This window comes from Mytilus galloprovincialis, chromosome 3 (assembly GCF_965363235.1).
Source record: "Mytilus galloprovincialis chromosome 3, xbMytGall1.hap1.1, whole genome shotgun sequence".
NCBI classification, from domain to species: domain Eukaryota; kingdom Metazoa; phylum Mollusca; class Bivalvia; order Mytilida; family Mytilidae; genus Mytilus; species Mytilus galloprovincialis.
In genome coordinates, this window is record NC_134840.1 from 1255654 (window position 1) to 1268135 (window position 12482).

Here is a 12482-nt window from a genome sequence, read left to right on the forward strand (position 1 = left end):
ACTCCATTCGAAATTTTAATTGAGATTAGTTTTGGAATAAGGGAAAGGGGGATGTGATTAAAAAAATTGGGTTCAATTTTTCTCATTTGAAATTTCATAAATAAAAAAGAAAATTTCTTCAAACATTTTTATGCCCCACCTACGATAGTAGAGTTTTTGGTCAAGGTAGTTTTTGATGAAGTTTAAGTCCAATCGACTTCAAACTTAGTACACATGTCCCCTATGATATGATCTTTCTAATTTTAATGCCAAATTAGAGTTTTTACCCCAATTTCACGGTCCACTGAACATGGAAAATGATAGTGCGAGTGGGGCATTCGAGTACTGAGGACACATTCTTGTTTTGAGAGGATTAATATTCAACAGCATAGTGAATTGCTCTAAGAGAAAACAAAAATTTTAAGTTCATTAGAACACATTCATTCTGTGTCAGAAACCTATGCTGTGTCAACTATTTAATCACAATCCAAATTTAGAGCTGAATCCAGCTTGAATGTTGTGTCCATACTTGCCCCAACCGTTCAGGGTTCAACCTCTGCGGTCGTATAAAGCTACGCCCTGCGGAGCATCTGGTTATCAATTCAAAGAAAAAATGTCTTTCATGTCTGATATTGAACTTTAAAGGGGCACTAGCTACGAGATATATAAAAAATCTAAAGTTTGATTTTTTTCTGTTCAATCAATAATGAAAGTGAAATAGTGAAATAACAATTCGGTTTTTGCAGCCAAAAAGGTTCAATTTTGTCAAATTACGCAAGAAACATTGATAATTAGTAATTCCCTTGCAAGTGAATGAGTCGACTTCTTCAAATCCGTATTCAAGTGAACTTCAATTTAACCCATAGCCAGAGATTGACAACGCATGCATTGTACGTGTACTGGTTATTTAAAGAAAAAGAATGTCAACAATCTGTATCTGTATGTTACACAGTGCAGGATCCGATCGCGGATATATGCGCACTGGAAGGAGAGCGGGTTGGTTAGTCCAACCGTTGGAGGGCAGCCGTGAAACCCTCAACTGTCTTTTGACATGCAGTTACCTCGTCCAGATGGTTCCACTCAACTATTGTTTTTGGAAAAAAAGAGTTTTTACGAATGTCTGTTTTGCAGTCTATTAATTTATACGATCTGCTATTTCTGGTTTCTTGTCTTTCCACTATGTTTGAATATTGGAAGTCACTAAAGTTTTTTGCTTTCACTTGGCGTTTATTTCTTGTCTTTTGTAGATAATCTGTTGGATCAATAGCCGGCACCAATCCCTCAACCACTTTGTAGAACATAGTCAGCCTCTGATGTTTCCTTCGCTCTTGGAGAGGTGGCAGTTTTAGCTTAGAAAGCATATTTGTGACGCATCCGGTGTCTCTGGATTTATAGTCGTGCAGAATGAAACGTGCTCCTCTTTTCTGTATGCTTTCTATTTTTTCTATTTCCCTGATGGTGAATGGGTCCCAGATGACAGCACCGTATTCTAGTACGGATCTAACCATGGCTAAGTAGGCAAGTTTTTTGCACTCTTGGGGGCACTGGCGTAAGTTTCTTCTCAGGAACCCCAGTGATGAAAGTGAAACTACGGTAAATCATTTGATTACTAATTCGATGCACATAAAATCATTCTTATACGGTTAAAAACAATCAGCAATATCTATTTTTAATCTATAAAATCAAATCAAACAGACCTATAAAAATCCAATTGCACGTGTTGGTTTAATCTATTCATGTCTTTATTTATGTTTACATTGCGTATATGGTCATCCGAGGTCAAATCGATAGTTAATTAGATGGCCTCCGGACTAAAATACACACGAAACGAACCTATATATTATCTACCCCATGCTCTTTAAACTGTTTATTTTAGACTTTTGACAGTTTGGATAAATGTTTTACATTGTTATAAATCAAACATGAGAATTTGAGTCAAATCGGTGACCATGAATTTGACATCTAGTGCCCCTTTAAGACATAGCTTTTAATAATTATGTAATGACAGAAATTAATTGGTGGTCATCCACCTTTGCTGAATACATGTGTAGTGGGGGTTGCAAACTCTATATGAGTATCAACGAAGTTTGTCTCATTATGTTTGCTGAGTACATGTGTAGTAGGGGTTATAAACCCTATACGAGTATCAACAAAGTGTGTCTCATTATGTTTCAGGCACACATATGTTATGTTGCTTTCACGTAGATTTCAGTAATTTAAGCAAAGTTGTAAGCTTAAATTAAACCGTAGTAAGGTATCTAGCACCACAATTTCAACTATCTAATTACCGTGTATCTTATATTTATTTAAAGACTGAATTGTCAAATTTGGGTGTTAACATTTGTAGATACTTATATTATAACTGCATACGTTTTTAAACTATTAAAACTAGATAAACACCCCGTATAACCCCGATACAAATGAATCCGGACGTTGACGCGTTCGAAGCGATAATCATGACAACATTTGGCATGACAACAATTTCGACTGCCTCTCTAGAACTTATTTGAGTATATATAAATATGTCAATGTGCATGTTAGTTTATTTATTCAATTATACAGTTGTTGTAAGTTTTAGATATTGCATAGAACGTTTGATTAAACTGCTAGATGCAAAACGCACAGACATGGTGCAAATTTCATACGTTTTATGAATTAATCAATGCTGAATATCTTTTCGTGCATACACCTTTGCATATTAATACCTTAAGCAATAATAAATAACTATACGTTGAATTACTACGTTTCTTCAAATATTCCCTAGAACTTAGAATAAACGCAATATCATACTAAATAAATTTTCTCTTACTGTATTGTTCGTTCAATCAAATGTGTCGCGTTCGTTGTGCGTTTTTAAATAATCACTGTACAGTTCGTTGACAAAAACCATCACACATCACTTTCTTGTCAAGGTATTCGAGATGGTGTCGGCGACCCTTTTTCTGTATTTTACTGTTAATGTTTATTTGTTAACTTAGTCAAAGTAGTTTAACTTAAAATATCTGTCATCCAAATCCAAACTTGCTATATTTAACCAGCGTTACATCTGATAAGAATGCTTCTATTGAAAATTGGGACTTTCAGTGTTATTCAAGATGAAGTGAACAGTTAATACAGATATTCCAGTGGAAATAAAGTTTCGAAAAGTATAGTACAGTCAATAAAACTTTAATGACTTATTTTTCACAATTTGAGACTCGTCCAAATGCCGATGTTGGTCCAAATTCGCCTAGACGAAAGCAGACATAGGAACTCGTTGAACTTAATTTGCTGAATGCCATAGATGGCATTCCAACTGCTTTATTATTTTTTTATTCATTTATTTATAAAGCTTTGTAGATGTGATGTGGTGGCCAGTGAGACAACTTTCCGCCAAAGTTTAAATGAAGTGGCTGTATAAAGCAATTATTATAGTCCAATGTACAACATTTAACAATGAGGAAAACCGATAAATAAAGTCGGCTAAAAAAAGGCCCCGATATAAAAAAAAAATTAAAACGATAACTAACAGTAATATTTTTATAACTTATGAATTATGTATTAAAGAAGAAGAAAAATGACAGATCTATATAACCAATGTACTACAGGCTCCTGACGTTGGACCGACACAAAACAATTGCGGCGGGATTAAACACGTGAGCCCCCAACCTGTACAGTTGCAATTGGCTCGACTCAAAATGTCCGTACAAGACAGAAAAAACCATATACAATATCGACAAAGGAGTAATTTTAGTAACTGATAGTTATTTCAAAGCGAATAATAACTAACATGTAAATCTAAGTATTAATCAATATATATCCAATGCTTTTAGGTAAAGACGTAATAAAACGTATGGACATGTGAAATGCCAAATATAAACAGTATCGAGAGGATGTACGGTATTATAAGTGTGCATATTGTAATAATGTTAGGTGATTAACCGGTACAGCATAACTTTCTATATTGTAGCCAATTTTTTTTTTTATTCATGAAAGAATTTGGTAAAGGATGACTGGGAAATATACTATTAGATATGCTCACTTTGTTTTTTTTCATACCGGCAGTAAAACCTGACCGAAGTTGGTCACCCGTTTAGTTGTGCGTGATGTAAAAGTACGCATTCACGTCCAGTCCGACTGGGAATATAAGATCCAATGTCTTGTGTAAAGAGAGTACTACGCTAACTACACTGCACCAACCCCCTGCAAACACTTTATGTGAGGTCCATAAATGACCTGTTGAAAGGCAACATTTGTGTCCAGTGGCGTAGCTGGGTCATATTCACGTGTGCGCCCGAACTTTGGCGAGGGGTCTGAGGGGGTGACAAACCACTCAATTCCACCCCCCCTGCTGGTAGTGGGTCCAAGGGGACGGAGCCCCCGAAAGCGATCGAGTTATCGAGAATGACATACCATTCCTGTCAGTAAAAAATCATTGATAGTAAGATACTTTTGAATTTAAATGGTATATTTTTATGTTTAATTTTGAGAACTTATTCATTGTGTTAATTGGAAGCTAACGGACATTGGTTGTAGAGAAAATTTCAAACCAATATTACTTTCAAATTGTTTAAAGTCGTGAGTGAGCGAGCATACAATCGACAAAAGCATCTTTTAATGAACACGAAAAAAATATTTCTTAGAGATGCAATATAACATCTGGAACACGATTTCTTTCCATAAGAAGTGAATCAATTTACCAGTCTTTTCCAGGAATTTAAAAAAAAATCAAAAATTTTCTTTATTATATTTTCTTGATCTGGAATTTAACGTGTGCCCGCCCATATATCACATTTTATGAAGGTTTATAAATTGAGCAATTAATTGTGCAAAGAAAAGTCCAGCTATCAGTAAAGAACAGAAAAATAAACGAAAACATATGCTTTCAAAATTTTGCTTTAGACATTAATCATAGAAAAATCTTCTTCCAAATTTTCAAAAATTCGATGAAGGTTCGACAAGTAGTTAATGTAATTAAGAAAGAAAAAAAAATAATAAGCCCAAACTGTGACCACTTATTAATTGCAGAAAGAAATACCTTTTATCCGTAAAATGTGGGGGGAATTAATAATAATTAAGAAATAATTGCATTATCATATTGCACTGGATACTTTTTTGATCATAAACAGTTTTTTTAACAGAGAGTCATTCAAAAAACTTTGTCCACATTCGGAACCTAAATATTGACTGCGCTGACGACGCTATGTCTCGCTTTTGCGGCATAAGTTACATGCTCGACAACAATGCAAACCGCATATAGAATCCCAGCAGATAATGAATTGCTTTAAATATAAGAAAAGTACGCAGAATTCACAGTAGATTCAGACGTTTACAGAAAATTGGAACAAATATATGAAATGAACTATTTGATTAAAGTAAATTTAGTCCCTTTTTATTGAAAATTACAATCCATTGAAGAGAGAAGCACAAGACTGATGTGCTTTTGACCAGTTTTTCTTATTATATTTAGATAAAAAAAATATTTTCAAAATTCAAGTGTACGCCCGGGCGTTTTGACGTAAACGTAGCTACGCGCATGGTGTCCTGATTCAATAAACCTCATTTTATCCAATGGCAGTCCAAACTGGTCAAAACATTTACTAAATTTTATCACCGGTATAAGGAAATAATTCGTAAATATAACTCAACATGCAGACATCTTATACGTTCAGGTATTTCACATCCAAAATTTTATGGAAATATTCTTTATAAAGCACAAAAATGTCAGTATTCTCCTCAGAAACTAACAAAACCTTTAAATAGACTTATTAAAAGGGGATATAGTTACGATACTGTTGTCAGGTCATTAAAGATTGCATATTTTGGCTTTAACATTGATTCACTGATAGGGTCTTTGCATCGGAACTAAACACATTTTATTTCTAAAAAAACAGTTGTTGGCATGACACGGGTTATGTTCTTCTCATATATTTTATGATAGTATGATACTAAACCCCTAACGGGAGGGATTGTACCTGATATTCATATGATGAAGACATAATCTTTCAATCAGTTTAATTGAGGTCTGGAGCTGGCATGTCAGTTAACTGCTAGTAGTCTGCTGTTATTTATGTATTATTGTCATTTTATTTATTTTCTTTTGTTACATCTTTTGACATCGGACTCGGACTTCTCTTGAACTGAATTTTAATGTGCGTATTGTTATTCTTTTACTTTTCTACATTGGCTAGAGGTATAGGGGGAGGGTTGAGATCTCATAAACATGTTTAACCCCGCCGCAATTTTGCGCCTGTCCCAAGTCAGGAGCCTCTGGCCTTTGTTAGTCTTGTATGATTTTAAATTTTAGTTTCTTGTGTATAATTCGGAGTTTAGTATGGCGTCCATTATCACTGTACTATTATGCATATTTTAGGGGCCAGCTGAAGGACATCTACGGGTGCGGGAATTCTCGCTACATTGAAGACCCATTGGTTGCCTTCGGCTGTTGTTTGCTCTATGGTCGGGTGGTTGTCGCTTTGACATATTCACCATTTCCTTTCTCAATTTTATTCCCTAACGTAATTCAGGAGGGCCTCCTTCCAGGACCTACATGTAGTATGTGTTGCTACTTTGTGCTTATCCTGAACATGCATGACATATTTGCAAATGAACGTTGGGCAACTAACAACCAGCCATTACGTACGGGTGTCATAATCAAATAAAAGGGTCCAGAAATTGTTCAGTACCAACTGCGAAACGTTTCTTTTTTATTGATAACTATTAAGACATGAAAGAAGAAACATAGAAAATGTCTAAGGTTAGGTTGATGATTGATGCTTTGCTCATCTGCATAATTTACCCATGACGCCAAGGGTAACTGGGGAATATAAATATGGTCCCTTTGGTCTTCTCCGAAATAAGTAAAAATTTGAATGAAATGCAAATGGGTGGGTATAAACTTTAAGGTGTTTATAATAACAAGAACGACCAATCATTTAGATTTTCGCACCACAGTAGAAAGACTGTAATTTTCGAGGAAATTAAGCATAATCTTTATACCTTACAAATTAAACAAACAAAAAAAATAATTGAAAAAGCAAACCAGTTATAACTAAGAATTATCTCTTCATCTTTATATCTTCACATAAAAGTAACTGTATTACTATTGAGGGCTATCAGTTACATGTTTATTGTATACACATATTCAATAGCCTTAATGTAATTCTATTGTAATCTATGACCCCTAGGACCCGCCTTTGAGATTTAAGCCAAAAGGTTTAACCTATAATCCATTGATTGTTTTTGATTGCTGTCTATATAAAAAAAATGTGTATTGAAACAACTCTTCGCAAGAGACCAAACGAAACAAAAATGAGCAACTTTAGGTCACCGTACGGCCTTCAACAATGAACAAAGCCCATACCGCATAGTCAGCTATAAAACACACCGAAATGACAAATGTAAAACAATTCATACGAGAAAACTACCGGCCCAATTTATACACAAAACAGTGAACAAAAAATATATATAACCACTGAATTACACGCTCCTGGCTTTGGACAGGCACATACAGAATATGGCGGGATTAAACATGTTAGCGGACACCCAACCCACCACCTAACCGTACATTAAATGTCGTATGATAAAAACTTTCAAAAATACTATCAAATTAGAAATTAGACGTGTGTATCTGTATGCTTAGCCATATTTGCACCTGTCGAGTTATTGTATTTTCCTACCTTTGAATCTTTGATAACTATTCCTACCAATTTACACTTTCGTATACATAAGGATTTTTTTACATGTACAAATTTCCTCCTAGAGTGTTTCGGCAATATAACAGATATTATGGGTTGCTGTCTGCATGTTATGGTGGGAAATTATTATTTTCATACATGCATATTGGTCATAATCATACCAAAGCATAATTTAATACATGCATAATTCATTGACAAACGCAATATTGTGTCAACGAAGCGTACAGTATAAAAAGGTGTAACGACAACGAAGCGTACACAACATGAAAATAAAGACACTTTTAAACGTGTATTTTTTTTGTTTCTAGATACAACATAAACAAACGATCTTTATAAGATTAATAATTTATACTATGAAATTTTCAAAAATGTATGTTTTAAAAACTATGAGGTATGAGAAACATTATTTTTGAATATTTAAAAATACCAAGCACGTTTTATCATTCATATCGTCGTGTGTTTTTTGATATTTGTATTTAAAAATGTCACACATTTGAAAAACCTTTTAGTAACTAATGAGTATTATGGCAAAGAATATATTAGAGCAAAATATCCGAAGAATAGATATTGGATTTTCTTTAAAAGTATTAGTTCCTTACTGTCTGAACTTAGTGTTACACGGTGTGTTCGATTCGAACGCGTCAACGTCCGGTTTCATCTGTATCGGGGTTATACAGGATGATAAAGGTTGACAAATTTAACACTGAATATTATTCTTGTGAAAGTAATAATAGAATCAAAACATGCGTATTATGTCTTACCTCCTTTACAGTTTAAGGAATATGATTGGCTATAAGCAACAGCTTGGGGACCGTGTATATTCCATATTAGGATAGTAGGATGAACATATTTAAATACACGGTTAGTAGTGGTTGTACGTCCCTTTATAAAAGTATGAAACAGTACTGAGAAAAATCTAAAAGGTTTCAACAGACGACGAAATTGATGATGAAAGATTGAAATAAATATATAAAACATATTTAAAGCGTGCAAAGTTGTTATTGTCGGCATTCGTTTTTGTATGACCAAAAGAAGTAGTTTATTAATGCTTACAGTATTAAAGACTTGCTCACATTGATTGTCACTTGTCTATATACCACATGTTAAGAAAGTCGGTAAAATTCATAGTATGCTAGTGACGTAAAACGTTATATATGGGGTCAGTAAATTCAATATGGGGATTCGATCTTCGCTATTACCTCATATATACCGTATTAGCTCACTGCCACACTATGAAACAAATAGTGTCTGTCAAATAAGTTCAAAGATCATTGTTTAAATCAAAAGTGAGAATCTATGTTATCGTGATGTTTATTGACGAAGATACCCTTATTTTTGTATCTGTATATACAGTTAGCGCATTACATATAATTGTTTGAACTGAAATGCAGTAAGATAGAATTAAGAATCGACACGGTGAATGTGTCAAACAAACCAAAACCCGACCAAAAACCAGAAAATAGTCATAGTAAGAATATCATATTAAGATTGCCTCTCCTTGGTTTCTGTGTAATTTGAAAATTTATAAAGGGGCAAATAAATAGATAGGGTAATGACTACTGAGCTGATGATACTATCGGGGACCTCAACGTTACAAATCAATATAAAAACTAACGTTAATTTTTAAAGATAGTGATTTAATAAACAAACATGTTCTTTAACAAAATGTTTTGCTGAGGCCGTGTCTGTTTTTTTCTTTGTTTGCGTCAACTGATTCTGAGAAAACCTACCAGACAGCAAGGAAAAAAAACACACACAAAGAAAATAACACAAGAGTCTACTTAAGTTCTGGACTGATTAACAGTGACTTTAGATCAATACTGTCATATCTAAGTGAAAGAGCAAACATGACAAACAGGAAATTTAGCAAAGTCAGCTCAAAGCTTACATATGCACCAAACATTTTAACAGCATCTATAGCCTTGAGAGATGTATTCATTTCAATTTTTTCCCCGTTAGAGCTATATGAAACATAACATTTTATCAGAGTTTTATCCCCTATGGTGATAGGTTCATTGAATCTTGTATTTAACGTGTCTCTTATGCTGGCTACGTAAAGGCTCTCTAGGATCTGAGAAAAAGTTTCTGTGCCGGCGAGCGGAAAGGCATATGGAGCCAGAACGATCCTTTTATCTTTGAAAAGTGAAACACAAACGATCTCGCTCGCCGGCACATTTATACTGGCCATTTCTGCTGTCACATGTATCGAAGTCAAGATCGCTTAAACGCTTTAAATAAGGAGCGTACTTGTTATTTAAAGCGCAAAATAGATTTGAGTATAAGAATACACAAAAACACGGCTGGAAAAGCCCGGAAAATACGGATTTTCTACTGACGAACAAAAAAAAGTTTGTGTTTGTTTTTGACACAAATTGGCCGAAAACCTACCCGCACGCGGACGCAAAACAAATAAAAAAACAACTATGGCCTGATTAAAAAACTCAAACAGTTATCAGATCTAACATATTTAGAAACACGGTTTTATTGTCAAACACTAACAGAACATCATTCAATCTTTTACTAACAATCAAACACGCTTCCATTGTCAAACATTACCATTACATTATCCTATTAACACGTATGAACACAAACGATAACATATTCTGATATATCAAATAAAATAAATACTAAATTAAATATAGATGTTTGAACGTTTATCCAGTCAGTATATTCCTTTTACCATAAACAACACACTCTTATCAAATCACACTTTCAGTGATGATTTCTTGAGATCTTCAATTGCCTGTAAAGAAAAAATAGATATAAACACAAGGTGTACCCCAGGGAAAGGTATTAGGGTTGAAACTGTATTGTATTTTTCAAAAACCAGCAGGTTATTTTTTTCAGGCACCACGGAATGTCATACTTTTCGTATATAGATGATACACAGGTTTATCAAATCAGAAGACCACAAGGAGACTGGTCCGATCGACGATCCAATCTGTCAAAAAGTCTAGAAAAATGTTAATATGATATTGGTGGTTATATGAGTGCCAGTATGCTGAAACTTAATTAAGACAATTATAAGTAGTTACCTTTGCATCCCAACATCACTTGAATATAACAAAGAAGATATAGTATGATTGCCAATGAGATAACGCAAGAGATCAAATGAAATTGAAAATGGAAATGGGAAATGTGCCAAAGAGACAACAACCCGACCATAAAGCAGACAACAGCAGAAGGTCACCAACAGGTCTTCAATGCAACGAGAAATTCTCGCACCCGGAGGCGTCCTTCAGCTGGCCCCTAAACAAATATATACTGGTTCAGTGATAATTACATAGATGTTAACAACTATAGGTCACCGTACGGCCGGCAACAATGTGCAAAGCCCATGCAGCATAGTAAGCTATAAAAGGCCTCGAAATAATGTAAAACAATTCAAACGAGAAAATCAACGGTCTAATTTATGTTAAAAAAAAATGAGTTGGGACAGGCACATACATACAGAATGTGGCGGGGTTAAAGCATATTATGCGGAGGTGGAGTATATTTCCGATTTCCGTCTGACATTTGATGGAACTATGTTAAGCGACGTTACTAGTGTGAAAAATTTTAAGGAACTTATTACGCCATAAAAACTAATCGGATCCATGAGGTTGGAAACGGTATACTTTTAAATCCTCTAAAAAATGACATCAGAACGTAATGCTACGTCAAAAGGCATTTTAACAAGGACGCGCTTACACTCTGGAACAGTCTACAATCGTCCTTGAAAAATCTAAATACAACTAAAAGACAAACACCTCTCTACAAAACAGCAAAGAAAACCAAGGACTAGTCAACAAAAAATCCACCAAAAACAAGCGGATATCTCAGTGCACCGGATGTCATGCTCAAAATAAGACAACCGTTGTGTTTCTTCTATTAAATACACTGGTAAGTTGTTTCAAATGATTAGGCATCAAGTAATAGTGTATTGATGTAAAAAGAAAGCACTATAAAATGAATTTTGGTTTGAACCGGAATTTTTGGTCCTCACTCCGTTTTAACTTTGTACTTTATAACGCCCTTTTAACTTTTGTTTTGGAACGTCACTGATAAGTTAGGGTTAGGGATGAAAAGTTGTAGTCTTAACGTGCGTCATTCGTCCTTCTAGTATATATGATGAGTTCTTATAAGTATTACCTGTGCATTTCTAGATTTCTAGATTTGTTTTCACCAGGACAACATAGCTCTAATAGCTTGTACAGTCAATCATAGACGAAAATGGATATCTGTTTAATCTATGTATGTCTTTAACTAGAATAACCATCCAATAAACAAATTGGCTGAAAGACTTGGATAATAATGAGTCGTTAAAAAGTAACAAACAGTAGCTGTAGATTGCACGAACTGAAGAAGATTTGTTATTAGCCACTGATTGCACGAACTGAATAATAATTGTAATTAGCCACTGATTGCACGAGCCCAATGTCAATGTTTGAACAATGATTCTTGAAGATGAAACCGTTGGTGACAGTTGCAGACAGAAACTTATTTGTTAGTTCTTTCAATATCTTGCGTTTATGAAAATTTATCAGATATATCAAAAAAAAAAAAAAAAAAAAAAATATACCACAGATAGTTCAGGCTCGTCGTAGATCTTGATAGCTTCCTTCGATTTAACAGTTATCTCTCTCTTAGCTCGGAGTGTTTCCAGATAATCCTTCCTTAATACTCGGAGGTGTGGGTTATAGTGGAGTAAGCATGCTAAGTACCAATTAATTGAAGCAACCCTGTGACGTCTTGATCTCTGCTGTTCTTTCACATGTTTTAGTTCTGTACGTTTGTTAATAAAGAAAATTAATATCTGCTATGATAAGCAATTATAGTGAGTATATG

The 12482-nt window shown here is 34.4% G+C and overlaps 1 protein-coding gene across 1 annotated transcript in view; it reads right to left on the bottom strand.

Annotated features, from left to right (window-relative positions):
* Positions 1 to 10175: 10175 nt before the first annotated feature.
* The window catches only part of LOC143066906 (receptor for retinol uptake stra6-like), a 32000-nt gene continuing 29693 nt past the window's right edge, over positions 10176 to 12482 (bottom strand). Inside the window, exons 18-19 of the mRNA XM_076239741.1 lie at positions 12217 to 12419; positions 10176 to 10398 (exon numbers count right to left, since the gene is read on the bottom strand). Of these exons, the coding sequence (XP_076095856.1) occupies positions 10360 to 10398; positions 12217 to 12419 (242 nt within the window). The 3' untranslated portion in view covers positions 10176 to 10359. The remainder of the gene's footprint in view (positions 10399 to 12216; positions 12420 to 12482) is intronic.